Raw genomic sequence first — 25,981 nt, forward strand, 5'->3', positions numbered from 1 at the left:
ATAGAGGGGTATTATGGTAAAAGTTTAACAACTGGCTCTGGACTGGAGGGTACTGATTTGTTGCATTTGCTAATTTCTGTGGCATAAATACACCCACCATGGCCAACTGCAAGCTAGCAATGTGACACAACTCAACACGAAGCTGGGGAGAAATGCACACAACTTGCTGTCACGATCTCAGTGCCCGCTCTGGCTCCAGCACACCAGTCTTACAGGCTTCACTGGCAGGTCAGAATTACAAAGGAGGAGCATGCTTAAGAGCAAGATCTGACCAACTCTGGAAGAAAACACCCACCTAATACTAACCCTGATCAGCATAAGTTCGAAAATTAAGAGTTCTGGGTAACATTTTCCTCCACTAAATGCCATCAATACAGCAGCCAGGCAAAACAGCCTTAACAGGCTGAGGAAAATCACAGCCTCCCAAACAACTTTTAGATAGAATGAAAGGAAAATACCTACAAGGGGAAAGGAAGTGGGGGGTGAACAAGGGTTATTCTCTGAAAAGAAACCACTTTGATCTCAGTCAAAACAGATTATTTTGAAGTCAGTCCACTGTTATCTTCGAAAATATATTTCCCCACAAATCTTGTCTTTCTAAATTGAGCTATGAGTCAGCAGTGGGTAGTGCCGTGTGTGAAAAAGAGAGGATGTAGCCAGAAGTACCTCTAATGCATTCTGTTATTACAAGTCTTTGGAAGAGTAATTTGATGGAAGCTTTTCAACTTTTAGGTCACTAGTTTAAATTCAGTCTCAGTTGATCACTAGCAAAAGTGTATGGTTGGTGGCCTATGAAAAATGCCTCGATGGTGTCACCCTAGTTCTTTCTAATAGAGACTGCCACTGTAATTGGCACCCTTTATTTTGCTTCTACCAGAAGCACAAAGGGTGAATAGAAATGTCATTTCAAGTATTTTCTCAGATTTTGTACTAGAGAGATTTGAGATATGAAAAAGGCCAACTCCTTTTCATCTTTAACTCACAGGTAGAATTATTCTCCTATAATATGGTACCTAGATATTTCTGGGATTTATTGAAACAAAACCTGAGCCATCTTACAGGTAAAATTATATCTTACTCATAGAAAGTTAAATTATACAAAGGCACATTTTTAAGAAATATTTAAACGTAAAACATGTAAAATTTCTTGGCCTGAACTTACAAATCTAAGATTTATTTTTCTTTTCTTCTTGTTTAAACAAAATAAATCCCCATATATGTAAAGAAGGATTTTCATTATTCCATAAAGTTACTTGTCTTCATATTTGGTTTTCCATATTTTTTCATTTTCATGACTTAACTAAATGTTTTCTTCCTCCTAAAGAAACTATAGGTTTTTTTCTTTTATTTTGTCCATTAAAATCCCCCAAATTTCCTTATTACTAATATGTCTACTTTCGTATAATTTTGTTTCCCATCTTTTAATAGTAAATGAACAACAAAAGCAAATTCTCTCTAGTTGCCTGGAAAAAAGCAACAAAATAAATACGAGAGCAGAGGCGAAGAGAAGTATCTGGTAATGTCAACCAAATTTTTGGCAGCCTCAGATAATGAGTGGGATATAATGGAATGAACCTTGTTTTGGAAATAATGATAATTCAATCAGCTGAGTTAGGCCTCATTTAATTTCTGTAAGGTTCACTTTCCACATCTAGATAATGAGGTTGATATGTTTCATTATTTTTTACATTCTTTCTAGTACAAACATTCTATGGAATCTTCACTTTTATATCATCAGGGTTTGAGTGAGAGGGTGTCTGTATTCAAATGGCATTGAGCAAGATGCCTCGTGTCACCTCATTTGATGGTAAAGATCGATGCTGGGATTTTCCTAAGTCATCACATTTAAAATCTCTCCTAACCTTCAAGGCCAGCTTCCTGAATTCTCATGTCAGCACCTCCTGCCATTTCCATATCACACCAGGAGATGATAAATCCTCCGTCCTCTGAACACCCATAGGTAAAATAATATGTCATGTTATGGTCCTTATGATTTTTATGGTAAGTGACAGTTATTATCAACACCACATGTAGCCCAACTTGAAGCTGTAGATTCAGTTGAAAATACAGCATTTTCTGGCCAAATGTGCTTTAGTTAGGAATGTATAAATTGTGAAAATCAAGCTATGATTCTGCAAGTAACTCATATGCCCATGAATCTAGAGCTGCAAATGGAAATATCACCTAAAGCTACCCCCTTCATCGAAACAAATAAACCGAGGCACAGCAATTACAAGATTTGCCCATGGGCACAGAATAAAATTGTCTGCCTCAGCATTAGAATGCCTACCATCAGCCGGTGAATCTAAAGTCATTTTCTATACAGAACACTGCAGCAAAAATAAATCCTGCTGGGGCAAAGGAATCCAAGACAGAAAATAATAGTCAGCTGCAGACTCTTTGGATGCAAAGTACAAAATATTCAAGTGCATGTTTCCAATCCCTTCATTATCTCTTGTAATGATTGCAGCTAATCCCTGCCAGCTAACGTTAGTTCTTCAACAGTGGCAATCAATAGAATAGATTAGCTGTGGAAACCCTCCATTCATATTATCCCTGCTTTCCTTTCCAGATGGAATTTTCATTCACTAGAGTGTAAGCAGACATGTGAGCTTTTCTCCCCCGCCATGCACAGATATAAACCCATTAGCCTTCAAGGCTGTCGCTAGAATTTTATACGTATACTAAGGAGCATACCTGTAGATTTAATAAAACAGCGCCGATCCTCATGGCCTCACTGATTTCAAGGCTATACATCAGCTGTGGGAAGCGAGGAGGGCTTTGATTATTTGGAGGAAGCACTTCAATGTATACAGTGCAGATGGAGTGCCTGCAGAGAAAGAGAAGCAAACAAGAGGGGTAAAAATCTACATCACATTTAATGACAGACTGAATTTGATATTCTGTTATTGGGTTTACAGGAGAGGAAATTCTGAATTTTTATAGGAAATAATAAAATAATTCAGAATGGAAGGATGGAAAAATAAAGCTACCACCAAAAGATGATGTTTTTATGAAATTATCTTAGTAAAAGGAAAAAAAAATGCCTCAGGTACATATTTTTCCTACTTAGATTAATAGTGTGAATTAAAAAGGAATAGCTGTACAAATAAAGCTAATAAATTAACTTGACTTCTGACTTTATTTTGTAATGCTTCTCTAATAGCAAAAAAATATTCTATAAATATCTGGTAATAAGAGCTGGTCTTGGGGCTCTCTTCCTATTAAACCAGCAGAGAGAGTATTGATTAAAATAACACACAAAACAAAATATGGGCTGTGTTTTCTTAGTTTTGTTGCTGACATCAATGGCTTAATGAAATGCATATCAAGAGTCAGTATCATAAAGTAATCATTGTGTAAAATAGTTGCAAACAAAACCAAATCTGTTTTTAAGTCTTCTTTAAAGAGTATAATATAAAAATTTAGAAACTAGATTTAATTGAAGCCTTAGATTGATGGGCATTGTTTTTGAGGGATAAAAGTATATTCTGTTATTATAAGGACAAAAACATTAGCATTGACATAATCACCTTTTTTGATATGTCTAAACTCTGACATTTCTTTACACAGCAAAAGCTGAAGAAGATGTTCAAGGTTGGTACAGAAGAAACACTGGCAAAAATATATCAATGAGACATGCGAATTTACAAAGTTATTCTTCTGTCTTGAAGAACATACCACCACTGCCTGAGTTGTATGCTTTAAATTTATTTTAACAAAATCATGCCTTTTTATTCAAAACACATTTCTTACAATTTCTATTTGGGGGCTAGAATTTTCTTAAAGTAGCCCAAAGCTCTTTGCATTAAGTGCATCAATTAAAAGACATGGTCACCAAAAACATTTTTCTGAGATTATTATTCTATAGTAGTTTACTTTGAAAAGCCCTTAAGAGAAATACAGATCATAGGCACTGAAAATGATTTTCTAGCTTATCACCTTATATTATGCCTAAGTCCAAATTGTTTCTGAACATGTTCTCAGTAGAATAGATACCTATAGAATACTAAGCACCTCTAAAAAGCTGCAGCTAAAAAGCTGCAGCTTCAAAAAAATTTCATACTTAAATTTATCACAATATTGTTCCAAAGTAATCTCATTTTAAATTAAAATCTCTTAGACTTCATAATCAAAGTATCTGCATTCTTTCTTGCTCTGATTTTATCTCATTATTAAAATTTGCCAATAAAATTAACCAAAATATAATTGCTTTTCTTTTCAATTTTGTTTTACAACTTGTGCTTTAAGGATAAAATGTTTAAAGTAGATTAAAATGGATGATGAAATGCTGCTTATAAACTTAGAGGTATTAAGTTTAACTTGTAGGTACTATAATGGCTAGATGAAAAAGAAAAATATCAGCAAGTTATAAATTTAGTGTGCAAAGAGTCCCACTCTCATATTGTAGGAATACATTAATTGTCAATATGAGGTGGGCCTATTAGCCTCCCAGGTGGTGATCTGGTGGTTCCAACAGCCATCCCAAGATATACACTATTGCTGATATTACCCTTCATAATCCTGACTTTTTTTAGTGTCTGTTATTTATCAATTGATTTAAACATTTCATAAATCTCCTTTTTGCTGCCAGCACATTCTCTATGCATAAGTCTTATAACATTTACCCTATACCACATTGGTAATAACCCTAGCTGAGTGACGATGAGCACTGGATTCGTAACCACACATTCCTGGGTTAGAATTTTTACGCTACCACATGTGATCATAGGCAACTGACTTCTTTCAGTTTCACTATTTCCATCTGATAATTAAAAATAATAATAACATTAAGATTAGCATAAGGATTAAATAAGATTATATGTATGGTATGTATGTGTATGCACATGTGTGTGTATATATATAAGTATATACACACATAGAAAAACAAATTTATCAGTTATTATTGTTAACTGTTCAAAATAAGGCTTCTTATTCTATTCCGTGGAATGAACTAAATAAGTTTACATTTACCTTATTCTCATCCCTTAAAATATTTTAGACATTTTAATCGCATCTTTTTACTTTTCTTGGCTAAAAACCTACAGGCACAGTATCCCCTCTCGCTTCCCCAGAGTGGAGTGTGTTAGTGTTAGGGTTCGGACATATTGGATCAGAATCTTTTGTTGTGGGACCACAAATCTACATTTTCCATGGATATACAAGGTTTTTCTCACACACGCTTGATTCAGAAGACCACTGTCCCAGAAGTTCATGGGGAGTATAGCATGTAGACTCACCTGCTTTTTAAGTTAGCAGCCCAGGGGATTCCTCTACAAACTGCCCTAAAACTCTCCTTAATAAGCTTGGAGGCAAGAGATTCCCTCACTGATTAACATTTTCTTTTTGACCTAGAACACACCTGTACCCCAAATTCAAAGCTTCTTTTCAAAAAGTTACAGCCTTCCTGCTTTTGATATTTAGAGCTTCAGCTTACTGGTGTGGAGTACTTTATAAAATCTTTACCAGAATATGGGTCTCTTTCTGCTCTTAAAACTATCATTTGTACTAAACTTACTGTACTTTGTATATTTCCTTATTTTTCCCCCTTTGAATATTTTCCCATTTTAGAGGGCTAAACTGTTTATATCCACAGCACTACAATAAGGACCTCTAACTCAGATGAAGCTTGTGTCTTTGCCACAGAGAAGAAAAATTTTTAATGCAAAACAAAAAAGACTATTCCCCAAGGCAGAAGACAGTGAACAACTATGGTCCAACATGACCGTCTCCTTCATCTGCCCTTACTCCTTTGCTTCCTTTGCTCCTTTCCACAGTAATTCAAATGCTAGAATTGCTAATCATGTCCCCCACCCCCACAAACACACACTCTTGGATCTTAGAGTCATTTGGGGAAGATCATAATTCAAGGTCTTGCATTTTTCATCTTTAACATCTTGACACTTCCCTACAATGTGTTTAAATAAGCACTAACCTTCTTGATAGCTATTGCCTTCTAAAATGCTATCTCCTTTTTATCCCTGATGTCAGCATAGTGTCAGAGTTAGCTTTCCTAAAACAAAATGCCAAGAGTATTAACAATAAAATGATATCATTAATGCTGTACTAAATAGTAGTAATTCAACAGCATTGATCAAGCACATAATAAAACAGGACAGTCATGAAGTAAATAATAAATTATAATAAATTCTATGTGAACACTTTGTATTATATTTTATAGCTAGTCTTAAATGCATAAAACTGAGAATCTATATAATACCAATTTTATTTTTGTAATATAGCCAATATAATGTAGATAACTATTTCTAAACATAAAAATCATAAAGTTTTTATTTCGCATTTGGTAATGAGGTCAAAGTAGAACAAGAGAGGTGATGTAACTTCTCAGATAATCGTATGATTTTAAAAGACCCTAGAAACCATCTAGTTTAACTCCCATTTTACAAAAGAGGATTAGAAAATCAGAAAGATTAAGTGACAGATTCAAGGTTATGAAGTTAATTAGCAACAGCAGATAAACTAAAAGGCAAGGCTTCTGAATTCAAAATCTGCCTGTCCTTTCTCCCCACATCCTACAAGAACAAAAGTGCGAGGTAAATTGAAGACATTTTAGTTATCTGATGTGTGTGTGTGTGTGTGTGTTTCTGTGGGGAGTATAAAACATCCTTGGTTTGCAATGAAGGATGTTATCTCACAGGAAATCACAAATTTCAAGTCTTTGGATCAGGCTATAATATTACAATCAATTTTAATTATTTATATCATGAATAAAACTTCATCCATAACACTGTGTTTTTAAGAACAAAATAAAATATGAATAAAAAGAGGTTATGAAGATAGACCTAAGAAGCTTTAACTTCAGAAATGGTATAATTTTTAAAAAGATAAAAAGTCAAATTTTTTGGATATGACAATAGTACTCAGCGGTACTGAGGTGATGTCCTTGACATTTAGAGGATTGCACAATCTGTATGGTAATTTTCTTTTAAATGTGTCAACATATGCTACCGGGTGTCTATTTGTAACTATATTTCTACGTTGTCTCTAAGATGAAGGTTCTAGGTATTTATATTGCTTTCACTAGTAGACTTAAGACAAAAACCTTATCTTTTCTTCCTTTGTCTCCCACCAACATCACACTAAAAAAGCTATATTTACATTTCAGTGTTCACAGGTTCTACTTTACTGTTTTGGAAGTACATACAGAAATCCATAGGAACAAAAATTTCATATTTAAAGCTAAATTAGACGTCAGAGAAATTTCTCAGGGGAAGTTACAGGGACAAGATGTACTTAGGTACATGGTGTTGAGAGGAGACTGAAGGGAGCACAGGCAGAAGTCTAACTAGACTTCTAATTAGAAGAGGTTTTCAACACTAGAGAGAACAGTGGCTTGGACTGCTATGTTAATAATGAAAGTAGGGGGATTTGTTGGTTTCTGAGTATGTTTTTAGAGTAGAGCTTAGAGTTGTTGCTCAAGATTACATTTGGAGTTTGAATGAAAGATAAGCATTGAGGATGGCTCCAGGGATCTTTGGCCAAAGTGACTGCAAGTTTGGAGATGCTTTATACCACATATTGGACATTGAAGTCACCAAGCATTTTGACAAACATACTGTTGAAATGAATGCCAAGCAGACTAGAACTAAACTCTTCCGCAGTGACCTGCAGGTCTGTAGATGACAGTGGGAGATGAGGTTAGAGATAAGAGGAGAAAATGGGGGAGGGACCTGTCATCTGCAGATGATAGTAGCAGGGAGTACTGGATAGTACATTCTTATGTACATTCTTATGTAATGAAATTAAAGAGAAAATATCAAGGAGAAGGAGAAAGAATAGTCTAGAAATATCAATGAGGAACTACAGGGTCCTGCCAAATCTCTATGATTAATGATAAGAGGGGTGTGAAGAGAAAAATCTCTCATGTGGGTGTGCTGCAGGGGAAACAATGTCCTTTTCTCTGCTCTGGAGAAGGTTTTAATGGTTAATGGGTTTGTTACAGATCTTCTGTCAAACTGCCTGGCCCTGCTATAGTTTGGAGTAGTATTTTGCTCTATAGAGGAAAATACTATTGATCTCTTAAGAATTCTTAATCTTTGGGATTGATTTTGGTAAATCATATTTTCTTGAAAAACTATCCATTTCATCCATCTTTTCAAGCTTTTACAGCTATTAAAGCAAAGTGGTCTTTTAATGATTCTTTCAATTTCTTCTGTTTCTATGTTATTTCCCTCTCAGAATTTATTAGGTAAAGTTGCACTTTCTCCCACTTTTTTTGATTAGTTTAGCTGAAAGTTTATAAATTTATTTATGTTTTTATTTATTTATATTTCAAAGAACCAAATTTGATTTATTGGCTTTACAGCTGTTTACAACTAATTCATAGTCGTCAAACTTATTAATTCATTTTCGTGTTTCTTTGTGGTTTTTGTTTATTTCACTTATGAAGTATCATAACAACTATATAAAGCCTTCACAAAAGTTTCTCAAAAAGAAAAGCATGGACTAATTTCACTAAATAAAATACCAACAAATATAATCCAGCAGTTTATTTCAAGATTAAAATACTAAGGCCTACTTGGATTTATATCAGGAATGAAAAATAGATTTATTATAGGAACTGTATTAAGATCAATCATCCTAGCATTGGCTCAAAAAGAAAATTCATTATTGTCTTCATAGCTGATGGATATTTATTTGATTTGAATAAATGACCATTCTTATTTTTAAAAAGTCAATAAAATAAGAATAGAAGAATGCTTTCTTAACATAATAAAATATGTTTTTTAACCATAAACCAATATAATAGGGAAATGTAGGAGGTACTCCCACTTGAATCAAAGTCAAGACAAGCATTTTTATTGGAAGTACTAGCAAATGAAATTAAAGGGAAGAAAAAAAATAGAAAGACATCAAACTATCACTACTTATAAAATATATTCTTGGATAACGTAGGAACATGAACTGGAAAACTACAAAAACATAAGAGAATTAAATAAGAAAGTGGGTTAAAATTAATATAGATTAACAGCTTTTACATATGTGTCAACCAATTAGAAGAATGAGGAAGAAGGAGTCTATTTACAATAACAACAAAAGATGAGAAACAACCCAACAAAAAAATGTATAGGACATATATAAAGAAAATATTTTTAAAATAAAATCTACTAAAGGACACAAAAGAAAACATGGACAAATGAAGAGACAGAAAGTTCTTAGATAGAAAGATTCAACACCAACAATGTATAATTTAACCCTAAGTAATTAATTTATAAATTTAATGTGTTGCTAATAAAAATATGGTAAAAAAAACATACTTAAGTAGCTTTTATAAAGTCAAAGAAAAAAATTAACAGAAAGAGTAACCAGCAAATTTTTAAGGAAGAAAATCAATGAGTTAAGTTCACACCACTGTGTTATAAAGCATAGTTTAAAATCTTAACAATTAAGATTGTGTGATAATAGCTCATAAAAAAATAGCTGAACTAATGGAATAGTGGAGAAAGTCTAGAATCACATTCAAATACATAAGTAAAGATATAATAAATGTAACATCTCAAATTAATGAGTAAAAAGATGAACCATCCGATATATTATGTGAAAAATGGCATAGTTGCCTGAACAAAAAAAATACTGCTGGATCAATACCTCCTATTGTACAGTAGGATAAATCCCAAATGCAACAAAGATTTAAACATACAATATGAATCCACAAAGTCACTAGTAGAAAACACAGAATAATTGTAACCTGGGTTTAACAAATCAACAGAAAGATGGGCAAAGATTGTGAACACAGAATTCACAGAAAAGGTAATAAAAGTGGAAAACATAGGAAATATACTCAAACTCACTCATAAGCAAATGGATAAAAAAATAAATACTATTTTTTTAACCTATCAGGCTGGCAAAAATCCAGAAGTTTGATATGACACACACTAGGGAGACTGTTTAGAATTAGCCATACTCAGACCTGGCAGTTAGAATTGCAAATTGTTATAAGACCCATAGAATACAATTTGGCAGTTCTCTCTAAAACTTACAATTGTATGTACCCTTTGGTCTAACTTCTGGGAATTTACTTTATTGATATACTGGCACACATTCAAAACGATGCGTGCTCGGTGTTACTTATTTCTTCATTGTCTGTTAAAGAGAGACTGACACGTAAAGTCTATCAACAGTGGGTTTCTTAAACAGTATTACATATATATGAAGGAATATTATGTAGCTGTGACAAAAAGTTTTAAGGGAATTATCCAGTATTCATCTGGAAAGAACCCTAAGATACATTGTGAGGGTGAAAAATAAACCAGCAAGGTTCAGCAATGTATTAATATTAACTTCATATTTTCTTAAAATGCATACTGAAAATCTGGAAACAAACAAGAAATCAATAAAAGGGATATCTCAGGGATATATCTTGGGGGGGGCAGATAGATGTAGTTGTAATAGTTGGAAGTCTTTTTTACTTTTTTCTCTCTCACTGTCTCTCTCTCATATATATCTATGAGATTATATTACATATACATAAATATATAGATTTTCTAGATAGATTGTATATGTGTATAAAAATTTTAAAAATAATTACTCTGACACTGAGAGATGGCCTCAAAACCCTGAGGCATCACGTGTTACATGTTATCTGTGACCTCTCACTATGAGCAGCCTTGCTTTTCACTAATAAAGCGGACACATGCCTCTGGTATTTCCCAGTTCCCACTCCCCCTCCCAACAGAGACTTGCATCCTTCACATCTGTGAAATCAGTTAATTATTTTGTGGTTTAATCTTGACTTTATTGTACTTTTCCCACAATTTGACCAAAGAAGAATATGCAGTTCCTGAGAATCCAGTCTCTCTGATTTTCTGATCTAATTTAGATGTTTATAAGATAAAAGAATGCTTGTGGCGCATCTTAAACTTAATTATGGGGTTTAAACTGGAGCGATGAAAAGACTGCATTGCTTCTGATATAAATTACCTTCTCTCTGCTGGAGGAGCATTATCCGCTGCTTGGACGGTGAGCGCATAAGTCTGCCCAACTATCAATTCCACCCCCGGAGCGATGGTGATAAGCCCTGTTGTTTTATTGATGATGAAGTCTCCCTGAGCCCCAACCAGTATTTCATATGTGATCTCCCCGTTTGACCCTTCGTCTGCGTCGACTGCAGTGAGCTGGAATTGAAAATAACAACATAAATCCTCTTGGGACTCAACTTTTCACCACTGTGTCATTTTTTCCCCCCAACAAAAGAAGCTTGCTTTCAAACACACACACACAAAGTAAGTAAAAAAAGTTCTCTCAACATGTACACTCTTGTTTTCTGGAATTGAGGCTACTGTGTTCTAATGCTGAAGCAATCACATCAGGAAAGATGTTTTTGTTCTTGTGAGAGTGATAAAAGATTTTGAATCTTGAAGACTATTTTAATTTCCTAAAGCAAAAAAAAAAAAAAAAAAAAAAAGGAAAGCCTGTCCCTATAGGAATTTTTTTTTCTCTGTCTTATCACCTGTTCTTGACACATAAACACATATTAATAAGGACAGAGGCCTGGAAAAAATTAATTGCTTTTATTATTCCCATCCTTCCTTTTGCTCTAATTTTTTCCAGTCTTAATGTTTTCCTTCCCATCTCCCAGAGATTCTCTTGTCCTGTAATTCTTTTTACTTACACATGGCTTTAGCAAAAATTCTTATAGTCTTGTTCACAATGACTTATAAAGGATTGATAAGGCTTAGAGTATTACCTTTTCAAAAGCAAACAAATGCATCTCCAATTGTAGAATATCTAATCAGAAAATTAGAATATCAAGCCCAAGAAATATTTTTTTTGAGAAAAGGGATTCAATTCAGAGTCCCTGACATAATACCACATGAGCATCTGTAAGGCTAATTTGCACATATTCATAATCATTTTGGAGCAAATGATACACAATAGTTAAAGACTATTTTGGGTCGTTATATATGAAAAGAGAATGAACATTATTAATTTCATAAAGCCAAATTAAGGTCATTATGATTTAATATGTTAAATAAGCCTCCTTGACTTCCTGACAAATATAAATTTACTTAAGGGGGCAAAAAAAAAAAAAAAAGATTCTACTGGGAAATCTTATAATACGCATTTTACAAAGAGTCACAGAATTTTCTGTTTTCATCCTTTGACAGATAAAGAAAAGAAAGCTGGCCTCAGTTTACACATAAGAGGAAAGCAAAAATTTCCTGTTAATAAAGAAAACACACAGGGTTGTAATAAATAAAGTTGCAGAAAACAATTTTCTTATTTATTGACATTATGTATTTCTTATCCATGAGTTTCACTTCTATAAAGTAGCAGTTCTTTGTCATCCACAGACTTCTTTGGGCGGCTATTGGACACTTTGGTGCACTTTCTTAGATAAAATGCAAGTGTACACATTTACCTTGAAACTTAAATTCAATTTCAGAAATGCTGTGTTAATTAACGGCCCATTCAAAGGATCATGTTAACTAGCCTAATGAAATGTAAACAAAGTACTTTATGCACCTCATCATGCTTAAGGGGATATACTGTGCATAGCTTATTTCGATTTTTATTATACACTGCATTTAGAATGATAATGTGCATAGAAATAGCAGCGACAAAAATAATTGAGAGAAAAAAAGGAAATTTGAAAGAGAGGCATACATTCAGCTAAGTCTGAGATTGGGTATTTGGGGGTGAACAGATGTGGCTGCCAGAAGGAAAGGCATTTCATGAAATGATTTTGGGACTTACGTGAGGATGACAGACATAGTCATAAAGGCAAAGGAGAAGGAAACAATTTGCAGAAACAGTCAGAATGAATGATATATATTTATGGAGAACTATTCAAGCCAGACAAACTCATTCTCTTTTGTGTGTGGATAAAATTAGAAAATTAGAGGACAGGGGTAGCAGAGGAGATATCAATTTTGATTATAGTAAATCACTTAACACAGTGTCTCAGGCAATCTTAATTAAAATTTAGCTCAAATTGGATTCAATATTAACATTCTTCCAGGGACTTAAATTGGCTAAAGGAATTTAGTGATAAATAGCAATGCATCAAGTTAAGAAGAAGTGTTGAGAAACGTGCTTAAGGGATATAGGTATTATGGTTGGTCTTATTTAACATTTCCATAAATGATATTGGAAAAGAGAAAGCTGGATGATAATTAAATTGAAAAAGGCACCCGTCTGGGAGGTGCTGTAAATACCAAACAGTACTGCAAAGCACAGGTGATAGAAACAACCCCAAAACTGCAGAGGCAGCCAACCACAGATAAGATAATATATTCAGGGAACACAACTAGTGTCACAGAAATCATTAGCAAGTAGGAAGTTTAACAAATAAGCCAAAAAATGAATTCTATGTTTGTTACCCAAATAGCTTTATACAAATTTTCAGACTTTCAACACTAAGTAATAAAAGAGTAGGTCAAGAATCCACTTAATTGAGTCCCTATACATGCAAACAAAAATATTTTAAAGGAATTATTGGTGGGCCAAGATTAGAAAAGAGAGCTGAGACACTGACTCAGAATACCCTGAAAATGGTAACATCTTGTGAAAAACCCTGAAACTAAACTATGGTGGGGATTTAATTCAAAAACAACTCGATGATCTTGTGATCAGTGGTCTATGAGATTATAGGTATATGAAGCCCGTTCCTAATTTAGTGGGAAAATCTGCCCCGCAGATAAAAACGCTTTAATTTAATTTGTTTGTTTGTTTGTTTTTTATCTTCCATTGCATTTTAATCAAACTTCCAGCATCAGAAGAGTTCTTATAGCATACAGTGTTAGGATGGGCATGCTGACTTGGTCCCACAAATGGAATATCCACAGATTTGCACTTCAAACATGCATGAAAAATAAAATATATAATATTTAGCTGTATAAATTTCCCCACTAATCACGTTATCTTTAAAATAAATTACTACCCTCTGTCCAATAAATTAAGCAGCCTGGAGTCACTAAGCAGACATCAGCCAAATGACATCCGTTTCTTGAAAACATTCTGGGGGAAATACTGGAGACAGTCAAATGTTTACAGGAATCAACATGAATTAAAACTAGGACGTTCAAAAAAAAAAAATCTACAACATTATTGAGAGAAATTTAAAAGTATGTGGAAAGACAGTCCATGTTCATGGATATAAAGACTCAATATTTTAAGATGGAAATTCTTTAAATTTATTTGATTTATAGATTCAGTGTAACCCCTATCAAAATTCTATCAGGCTTTTTGGTGGAAATTGTCAAGTTAATCCCAAAATTATATGGAAATACAAGGGACCTAGAATAGCCACCATTTTAGAAAAGAAAAACAATGAAGAAGGAATTACACTATCAATTTGAAAACACACTATCTACCCACAGCAATCAAGATGTAGTTTTGACATTAGTTAGACATACAGATTAACAGAAGTCCAGAAGTAACCTCTTACATTTATAGCTAACTGACTTACAACAAAGATACCAAGGTAATTTATGGGGAAAAGATAGTTTTTTGAATAAAACCTGCTGAGATATTTATATGCAAAAGATTTTTTTAAATGAACAGAGACCTTTATCTCACAGCATATGCAATATTAATTAAAAATGGATCATCTAAATGTAAAATGTAAAAGCTAAAACTATAAAACTCATAGCAGGTGATATAGGAGAAAATCTTCGTGAACTCTTGTTGGCAAAAGTTTCTTAGATGTGACACTAACAGCATGACACACAAAAATAGAAAATATTTGCAAATCATATAGCTTATAAGGGGCCTGTATTCAGAATTTAATGAATATCAGCCATTTCAACAAAATATGTTTAATATAATAAAACTTCAAATATAATTAAAGTCTGCAACACGAGTGAGTAAACTATATATTTTCAGAATCATTAGTTTGGTTATAAGTTTTGATTCTAATGCAAACGGGTTTAGGTAAGAAATTGTATGATCTTTAGTAAAGTTAAATTGTTTCAATATAAGACATAAAATTATGTACAAATGTAAGCGTATATTTACAATTTTGAAAGGTTTGCTCATCAAATCTTTATCTAGTATTTGCTTAAAATACTAAACCCCACTAAGACCTTAAATAAATATACCCCTCAAACTTTAATCATGATATCACAAACACACATATATGTACACACATATACTTACCAATATCATTATTTGACACACAATAAATTGTCAAAGTCATTAAAATACTACATAGACTTATCCTAATGTTGTTTATAATATTGGAAATTACAAAAATAATTTCAACATATAATTCTATACGTAATGTTTATACATCCTCCTCAGGGTACTAAATAATATACAGGGCACACAGAGATATACACAGATAAGGCAGTAAAGGATATTAATTATCATAAATGCTTTATATAATTCACGAGAATGAATTGATAATAACTGGATGACTTTATACAAGATTTATCATTTACAATGCACATATGGAAGTAGTTCATATAACCAATTTAATACAGCTGGTACTATTAGTAGCAACATTTTAAAGATTAGAACACTGAAGTACAGAAGGATAAGCTATTTGTGCAAGGTCACATAGGGTACAAAGTGACAGAAAGGGACACAACTGGTTAGTCTGGTTCCAGATACTATTATCCTTATTTAAAAAATTGTTTTTGTGTTTTTAAAAAATTTTTATTGGAGTATACTTGATTTAAAATGTTGGTAACAGATACTATTATCTTTAAATTGGATTTAACATCAACTTTGCCACTTACAAACTTTGTGGATTTGGACCAATTTTTATCAGTGTACTAGCTCAAATTCTTTATAAAATCAGTCTGTGAACAAGGAATATTTTCATAGTAATTTCTAGCTCTAATATTCAATGACTTGTGACACAGCATTAGTAATCAGGAATATTTTCAATGTAATGTATTTTTCCATATTAAGAGCAGTAAAGGGATAGCCTGGCTGAGGCTAAGAAGTTAGAGACCGTTTTGAGAAAGGGCTATGGGAGATAACACTTAGTGTGTGGCAGAGAGAATTCTTAAGCCAAATAGAACGCATTTCTAGAATGAGACTCTTTCTAAACTAATTGAGAGCAAATTAATTGAGGGAATAAATTCAATGGATATTTGGTGAATCCCTACTGTGTGGAAGTCATTGTGTTGACCACTGGTGGTTAGAGATCACTGAAAGTAATATATGGTTCAGTAGGTTAGACAGAGATGTAAAAGCTAACTTTAATGCAAGGCACAGTAAAATGTATGGGAAATAGAATTGCCACCTAGATATGTGGGCGTATGATGGAAAGAACAATGAATTCTGACTTGCTATGAAAATAAAGACTTTATTTAAAAAATAACATTTGAACTGTGTGTAAAAGAATGAAAAAAGGTATAATTTGGATTAAATTTTAAAACCTGAGAGAGACATCAATAGGCATAGAACAGAAAGGATATTCTATGCTGAAATTAAATGCAACAAACCCTCTATATAATCTCAAAGTTGGTTACATGGAGAGATGTAGCATGAGATGAAACAAAAGTGCTTGAAGCCAGCAAGAAAGTCCCTCAGTCACCAGACAGCTAGGATGAGAACCAGGGAGGTTTTCCATAAAAGGGTAAATTTGAGAGTTTTACATAGATTAAGTACTGAGAAATATTTACTTCTGTATTTGACTCATTAGAATTATGATTTTATATGATTTTGGTAGTATGATGTGAGCAAAGGCCAGATTTATAACTATGTATTAATTATGCATAAATATATAATAAAATAATAAATTATCTAGATTTATCAATCCAAATGCTTAAATACATCAGAGTTGGAATATCAGAGTTAGAGAGTAGCATGAAATCTTATCTGGAAAGAGTGTTCAGACCACGGCATGGGAGGATTTAAAAATGCTTATAGGCCAAAGGGAAAGAATCAATAGAGAGGAAGAGATTATTGTAGTAAAATAAAATTGAAAGAATGGAATAACTAGTGAGCACAGGTGAAGGTGAGGGGAAGGGGTGGACTTTAAAGCAGTGAAGAGGAGTAAGAAACATGAAAAAAGAAAGTAAGAACTGAAAAACAAGAAAAATGGGAAGAGGTGGGGGTGACAATCAAAGGACTCAGCTCCATGAGGGACTCCATCTTAATAAATTAAGATTCCATTTTTCAGAGGGTACAAAAATATTGTTAAGGTTTAAGGCAGTTTTTCTCAAAATTAGCTACATATTAGAGCTGCTTTGTTTTATTAAATAAAATCTCTCCAAGTGACTCTACTATATGTTAACATATCATTTAAATAAAAATATTTCAGGGTGTAGTCCAGGCATCAATATTTTTAAAGTTTCTCAGGTAGAACTCTAATACTCAGGACTAAGAATCATAGATTTAAGAGAATTGTAAAAGTCTAGGAATAGCATCTTTGGAGTACAGACAGGATAGCTAACTACAAATATTAAAATCTACATCTTTAAAATATTAATATTATATATAAAAATCTATGTCTCTAATATAGAGCAATTGGTTTTTGAAGAAAACTAGTAATGTGTGAATGAGACCTTAAGACAACAGAGTGAGATATCATTTAGAGTCAACCTGGAAGATTTCATTGATGGCCTACAAAATTGTCTTTTGTGCAGCAAAAAATACACTGCATGAACTGAAGAAAAGAATCATACTCACTCATGCCAGTAATTTCTCTCTTAACACAAGATGTGCTCATAATCTGATTACACTTAATTTTCAGTTGTGAAAGATGCAGTTGCTGTTTTATGGCAGTGCTCCCATAAGTGTATTTCATGAACCATACACGTCAGACTCACCCTGTTCCTTTTTACAATAAGCAAGCATAATAGATATAGTCAGAAGGCAAGTTTATAACTGAGAACTTTTAACAAGAACCTGGGTAGTACTCACATTTTTATGACCAACCAATCCACGCTTGTGGACAAGGACAGCTACCTCATAATAAGAAGACAGTGGACTCAAATAATTATGTACTTACATCAGGCCAAGATAGTCTCATGTCTACATTGAAAATGATCTGATTATAATACTTAAAATCTGTTTTCCAAGGCTCTCTTTGCTGGAGAATGTTCATTGTCTCCTTTGTTTCTAACACTTTCACTCTTTTTGACAACAGATTACTAACCAAAGAGGAAACCAGTTGATCTTCTGTGGAGTTAGTGAGGAAAGCCAGGTTATTGAACGGTTAGTGGTGAATGGCGCATAAGAACCCATTTTATGACCCTTAAAATGCAGTTGCAGATCACAGTTCTGAATTACTTTGCTCTGTTTTAAATTTTTTCTCTCACTGGGAAATCTATTTCCTTTTATTTCTAGGCCCTTGCAGGATGTTTTATAGGCACACCACTCTTTTACCACATACCAGAATAACATTAAAAATACTAATTAAAAAGCTTCATTTCTTGGCATTTAAATAAGTTAAGAAATCAGAGGCACATAGACAAAAACAACAATCTATGTTCAAATAGATTTTCAAAGGGAAATATATAAAATATGACTCTTTAAAGGCAAGGCAAAAAGTGTTTTATAAAGAGATACATAAGGGAAATTAACTCTTGTAGACTGCAAATGCCAGAAATAAGCTTTTGATCCCCCAAGGCAAACATTTTTGAGATACGGTTCCACCACATAATTGCTATCGTTTTCTTAGTTACACTTTCCAGTTCCCTGCTGGTGGTTTTTCTGTATAAACTTACTTTTATTTCCAATTATGTTATTATAGGGATGAGAATCAGATCTAATTAAATATGAACATGACAATAATTTTCATTCCTTTATCTGTATAAACCATAATTTTACTCCCTATGAAAGAGTGCCTCAGTAAAGATAAATGTAGATCTCTAGGTCCATCAATTCACTAGAAATAAAGACCAATACACTTATTCCTCCCCATTCATTCAGATCTACTTGTTTACAGATCTTTCTTTCTTTCATCCTCAAATAAACATTTATTAAGCATCTACTAGTTTAGGCATCTACTATATGCCAGGCACTATGGATACACAGACTATGGATACAGAAACAAATTATAGTTCTGCCCTCAAGACAAATGGGTAAAAAAGGTGGATTTCATCAATGTGGCAAGTGCCATAACCACGATATGAATAAAATGTACTGTGGCTGTTTGAAACCTTTTCCCCACTACCCACATACACGGAAGAGGACATTCACATGGATGCACTTTTAGGTGAATTTTCAGTGCTCAGTCTATAATGTTAACCCTTCCTATATCACTGAAGAAAGCACATCTTAATCCAATAAATAAAATAGGGGTAGCATTGAATTATTTCTAATTTATATTAACAATTATATCATGCAAAATAGGTAATAATTCATCCTTTGAACAAATATTTACTGCATGGTTAGTATGTCTGGCATGTGTTGGTATTAGAGTAGCAAACAAGGCAGATGGTCACTGATGGAGTTTTTAGTTTGGGGGGGGGACAAGAAGAAAAGAAGATAATTTTAGTTGGTCATATTGGCTATGAAAGTGATGAGAGAAAGTTATACAATAAGAATGTTTGACAGGGTGTGTATATGTATGTGTGTATGCTGGGAGGCTATTGACACTAAGCTGTTAGGAAAGTTTTCTCTGAGGAGGTGATATTTTCAGCTGGGTACTGAATGATGAGAGTGAGTTAGCCTTGTAAAAGATCAGATGAGAAGTGTTCTTGGTTAACAGAAAATAGTATACAAAAGCCATGAGACATATTGTTAACTATTTCTTCCCATACATTTCACACTGATGAAGACACACCACTGTATCATAATATCTTGGCTAGAAACTACTGTTATTGGTGGGTTGCAAGAACAGGAACTATTAAGGAAGAAGGATTACTAGGAATTATCTACTGAAAACTACCAAGGAGTGTTTCCTCAGAAAGTAAAAAGTCTAAAGAATAGGAGAAAGTAATCAAGCTATAAATAGAAGGGAAAGAGGTCAAGGTAAAGGAGATAATTAGAGAAAATGGGAAAGAGCAAGGTACATTCAGGTAACTGGAAATGATAGTTCAGTAGGACTGAAACAAACATATAGAAATAGAAGGCCAAAGATGAAGCTGGAGAGAAAAGCAACCATAACATAAAGACTTAAGTACACTGTTGAGGCATTTGGAATGCTTTTTTACTACTCTGAACTATTTATCTAATACTAAAATATATAGGTATACAAATTTATTAGTATTCATTATATACTATACTATTATATATTAGATTATATTCTATATTATTATATATTTTATGTTATATAATATATATTATATATAAACTTTAGTAATAATTAGGAGCCTTTCTAATACTCTAAAAAGTATAAAGAATCATGACCTTCCTGGCTTAAGAGTAATTTCAAATTATTAAATCTGACTCTCAGATGTAGAGGAAAATATATATCAGTGGTCTTTACATGACTGGGCAACTTAAACCTTTTGGGTTTGTTTGTTATATTGATTACTTAAGTATTACTTATAGAGCTTCAGATACAGGAAAGCTGAAGTGAATCTTGCTCATCTGTATTTCTCAACAGCTCCCTAGATAATTATGATGTACAGCCAGTTTGGAAAGTACTAGAGTCAACCAGATTTCTAAAAATCCTCAAGGAAGAATATTATTACTTCTTTATGATTTATATACAGAGCACAAAAAAGATTTTGAGATAACTTGCAATTTATTTAAATGTAATAAGTACAGCTAATGATAAAAATAAAATAAATCAAGGATAAAGATTTTGCCAGATTTCTGTGTTTTCAAAGATACGATTTACTATCTAATCTTAATTTTTCCCATTGTAATGATTCTATTTTATGTCCAGGTAATCAATGTCTAATAGTAGTACCCAGCAATTTATTAATACAGTGCTTTGTATTTATCCGCAAAGGAAATTTAACCCATTTCTACAAGAGTTCAAAATAATTTGAAGTTTTAAGCTACATGTTTAATGCTTGAAACTTCAGTATATTAAATATATTCATTATATTAATTAAATATGTTCAATATATTAATTTTAAAAATCAAGTATAAAAGGTCAAACAGCTATGTGTACATCTAGTTAATTCTAGCTTGAAGTCCATGTAGATATACTTTCATTCAAAAAGTAAACATAAATTTAAAGCTTTTTAAACTAAATTATGCCATACAATAAGTCTGAAATTCACTTTCATTTCTTCAGCAATGTCTTCACCAATGCATTGTATGATGCCCAAGGAAATAATTGCTTCAAATATCCTCACCTGTATGACACTGTCCCCAGGGTTCATATCTGTATAAACATAGACATCATAGGATATTTCAGGGAAGGTTGGGGTGTTATCGTTTGCATCCATCACCCGAATATTGACAATAACTGGCTCACTTTCTTGAACACCATCAAATGCCGTTATCTTTAGGGGTAGAAAAATACATTTAATAGAGAATTCATGCAAACATAAGCAGTACAGAATTAACTCCTACAATTTAAGAAGTTTCTCATATGTAATTTACAGTTTTAAAAGGGTGCTAAAATGTTTGCTGATAAAAGGAAGTAATAAAACTATAATAGTACATATAATCAAAGTGTTTTAATGTGCTAAGAAGCAATTATGGAGGATTCTGCTTTGTTTTTAATGTATTGAATGCAAGCACGTTTTAAAGAAGCTGATATGTAAAATGTCTTAGAGGCTTGAAATGGTCAATAACATTGCTAATTCTTAGGAGTTAACTACTATTTAACCTCTAAAAAATTAATAGTAAAATACTGTTCACTTCTACATGTTTTGTTTACAATGCAACAGTTGCTTTTACAGCCAACATGCTTATATCAGTCAAGAAAATAGGTGCCCTAAACATGTAATATCATTTTCTAATAATTCACAAAATCACAATTTTTAAAGGACCCATTGGAATTTTAGAGTGATATCTTAATTACATTATTAACTTTTAAAGAAGGTCTCACCAAAAAAACAGTGCTATAACACTACCATCCTTGTTCTGAATGACTTCTGAAATCCACTCTGTATCTAAGTTTTAACTGGGGACTTTAGGTTTTCTGAAAGCTCTGAGTTTGCTGTGTAAGCTTTTCCAGAAAAAAAAAACTCCTTATATAAATTCCATTACCTACACTTTTCTATCAGCTCATTTCCCCCCTATATTTGAATAAAATCTAGCTCAGAAATTTGGATAATGAATAGAACTTCCTTTTTACCTCTATTCAGCTGTCAACTTTTCTCTCTCTCTCTCTCTTCACTAACCTAACCTACAAATTCTTGTTGTGGGAGGCTGTCCTGTGTATTATAAAAGGTTTATCAGCATCTTCAGTGTCTACCCACCAGATGCCAATAGCACCTCTTCGTAAGAGTAACACTCAAAATAGTTTCCAGAAATTGCAAATGGGTCCTGGGGAAGGGCAGGATGGGGAGGGTGGTGGGTGCAGGAATCATCCCCAGTGAGAACCACTGGCCTAACCCTATGACAAAGTTAAAAATGCAATAACAATAAATAAATAAATAAATGTTAGAAAATAATTTTTTTATTTTGTTGACTCTACTTTATAATATCTCAATTTAAGTCAATCATGAGTGTATGGTGAAGAGTGAGATTCCCATTTTCTTGTTTTCATTTCAAAATTTGTCTTTCTTCTGTTGGAAAGAATGGTAATAAACTACACAAACTTACAAACAGAAAAAAGAGAAATACATGTGAAGAATTTTTTATTATTTATATTCTCTATGTTATTACTTGAAAATATTGCATTTTTCCTTTCAAATCATTGACCTTTTTAGTTTTGTATGTATATATATTTATATACGTATATATATATATATATATATATATATATACATATATATATATATATACATATATATGAAATCTCTTTACCGAAAAGGTGTAAGTTTGCTGTTCTTCCCTGTCCACTGGTTGAAGTAAGGTGAGGTAGCGAGTGATTCCAGTCTGCGTGACAGTGAAGACTGAAGTATAATCATTCAGAAAAAGGTGAAGCTCTGGGTCTTTCATCTTTAAAAAAAAAAAATGCCATTATTTATAATGTTAATAAACAATGCATTTATTAGTTCATTACCTGGAAATTAATTTTTAAAATTTATTACAAAAATATATAACTGTATTAAGAATTTCTAAAGAAAAGGAAGAGTTAACTAGAAATTTACTCATAATTGCGCAAAACTATCCAAAGACAATTACTCACTTTGTGGAAAATAAAATACTTAAATAAGTACTAGTATAATTAATGTGAATAAAAGGAAAAATAGTAGGAAGAAGAATAAGATAGAAAACAGTCCATTTGAATATATTCTTATTGATTATTTAATATCAATATTTTCCAGAACTTCATTGGACTCGAGAAATAAGAAATAAATGCAAGAAAAGGAAATTGGAGCCAAGAATTTTAGCTGTAGAATTTTACAATTACTTCATTTGTAGTAATAAACTGCACACATGCATATTATTATCCTGTTCTCATGTTTAATGTAAAATAGAAATAAAATTGGTTATGTATAATTCATTACCTATCAATATTGTGCTTGCTCTTTCTTATTTTAATGTTGTAAAGATTCTCCAAGGGGAAACATAATATGATTTTAATTAAAACATTTCAGATGATTAGATTCAAAATATATGAATTGACACATATGTCTGAAAAAAGGGTTTAGAAAAAATGATATATACATAAAAAGGAAGTGATTGCAAATGTTCAAAACACAGGTAATTAACTAGGCCTTGGAAATCCTTCACAATCTTATTGCCATCTCTGAAAGATAAGGTATTAATCTCTGCAATTCAGAGAAAGAACAAAGACATAAAATGGGAAGGCTTGGATTGGCGTCTGCATAGTGGAATAGCAAGGAAGGTGCAGCAAATAAAATGGGAATGTTGAGAGAGAGTGGACTACCAGGAAGGCTATGAAAAAATAGGAACAGGGATGATACAGCGAGGTAAGGTGTTTTACAGATTATGGCAACTTTTAAAATATTATGGTGTGAAATGTGATTTAATATCACAGATTTCTAAGTCTGATATCAAAGGCTGAGGGCGGAGTAGAGAGCCAGGAATTGTTAAACACGTTGTCGATTAAAAAGAAAAAAAAATTAGAACTCATATTTTAAAAATTTCTATGTAGAAGTGAGAAAGTTGAAATGCACGCTACTATATTAAAAGGTTGGCATGATTTGATCCACAAGATACTTTACATCTACCTAAAGTTTCAATATGTGTATACTTCAAATAACCTTGGAATGAATGCTTTCATTTGAACCTGACACAAGTTCTGTATTTGCAATATCTTATTAGGAGATATTATTTAGCTATATCATGGCAGCTTCCTTGTCCATGATTTTGATATAAGGTCAATGTGCTACATTTATCTCAGAACACTAAAAAAATTAATACTATAGATAATAATTTCCATTGGTCCACTTATTATAAAATAATCAAAGTTGTTAAGAGTTGTAAAAAAATCAAGAGGCTTCACACTGATATTTTCCAATGGGCATTCAGCTGTTTTCATTTCAGTGTCATGACCCCAGTTTCTCAGCATGGCTAGGAAGTGGGGTATTTTGGTTAATCAAATATGTTAGTTAATAAAAAGTTAAGTTCTTTTAAAAAGTAAATTATAAAATACACATTAAAACATATTTTTAAACCACATTTTTGGAATTCTTATTTTGTTATACTTTAGAGCCAATTGTAATCTAATTCAATTATTATTTTTAAATGATCACAAATGTTAGCATACAGTATCAATTAATTTTAAAAAACCTAAATAAATATGAGCGTCTGCCTTTTTAGTGTTTACCCTCGATTTTACCTATCAAGGTAAAATCACTAGGCTTTTAAATTCATGTATTTTTTTCTGTTCTCTGAATGTACCAACAATGGTGCCAACAAACACAGCTTCTTTTACTCATATGGTTATACTACGAGTAATCCAAGCTGAGCAAGTTTTGCTATGTGATTTGCTTGCCAAATAGTTACTTCTTTCCTTTTGTTCAAATCCTTCAGTCATTCTCTACTTCCTTTATGACTAATCCTCTCTCAATTTCTCCTCTTCCTTTCAACTGTAGCTTCTGTTAGTAAATTTGTTAGATATATTCATTCATATACTCACCACGTTTTAAGAATTTTTTTAATGTCAGGTACTGAGATAGTGCAATACTGTAATGAGTGTTGGGTTGTAAACCAATGTATGTATATGTGACTGTAGTATGATTGTGTCACAAACCACACTATTTCACAAATTTATGAAAGTGACAAGATTTTCATTGCCAAGCGATTCCCATTCAAAGATGATATACACACCAGGACTTCATAAACAGGCTCTCTCATATTTGATAACCAGAAATACTAAAGTCCTTTTGATAATTTAATTGTCTCCATTTCAAGTCCTTTTATAAAAACTAGTTAGGGACTAAAATAACAGCCCAGAACTGCAGGCTGTTTTATGTAAAAAAAATAACATAATGCATAATGTTAGTATTGTACATGGCATCTTACAGCTTATTCCAATCTGCCTTGCACAGTTAATTTCTGATTAAAATATAACTTTTGAAGTTTACTAATATTTAAAATAATAACCTTCTAAAATTTATATATGTATATAGCATGCATAGATGCTATTTGTAAATGTCTGGGTATTTAAGTATAAGAATTTAAGAAGGCAGATTTGGAAATGTTCAGCCGGTTATCACTCAAAGTTTAATACCTTAGATTCATTTGTAAGGATAATACTAGTTTCAGGTGTGGTGTACTATGAGTGTAAATGGAAGATAATGCTCTGGCTTATTATTCTGATAGGGACAGTATATTTTATGTAGTCCTTGTGTCTATAAATTTATTTTAAATAAATATTAGTTTTCTAAATCAAAATATACACAGAGGGCTGATTAATATAACAATCCTTTTCCCCAACATAAGGAAATATTATTTTACTCTAAAGTATACATTCAGTATATACCAAAAGCAAAATATATTACTTTGTTAATTTGTGTATTATTTTCTGGGAGTGTAAAACAAACTCTGATATTTATTCACAGCACAAATAAAG

At 32.5% G+C, this 25,981-nt stretch overlaps 1 protein-coding gene across 17 annotated transcripts in view; it reads right to left on the reverse strand.

Annotated features, from left to right (window-relative positions):
- The window catches only part of PCDH15 (protocadherin related 15), a 712,410-nt gene that overhangs the window by 256,094 nt on the left and 430,335 nt on the right, over window positions 1-25,981 (reverse strand). For 16 of the 17 annotated variants that reach the window (XM_061195806.1, XM_061195799.1, XM_061195791.1 and 13 more), the window contains 4 exons: window positions 22,801-22,935; window positions 21,177-21,326; window positions 10,942-11,135; window positions 2,698-2,830 (listed from right to left, as the gene is read on the reverse strand). In XM_061195806.1, coding sequence (XP_061051789.1) covers window positions 2,698-2,830; window positions 10,942-11,135; window positions 21,177-21,326; window positions 22,801-22,935 — 612 coding nt within the window. The remainder of the gene's footprint in view (window positions 1-2,697; window positions 2,831-10,941; window positions 11,136-21,176; window positions 21,327-22,800; window positions 22,936-25,981) is intronic. The other variant, XM_061195768.1, reaches the window with a different exon arrangement.

Source organism: Eubalaena glacialis, chromosome 1, assembly GCF_028564815.1.
Source record: "Eubalaena glacialis isolate mEubGla1 chromosome 1, mEubGla1.1.hap2.+ XY, whole genome shotgun sequence".
In the NCBI taxonomy this organism is placed as follows: Eukaryota; Metazoa; Chordata; class Mammalia; order Artiodactyla; family Balaenidae; genus Eubalaena; species Eubalaena glacialis.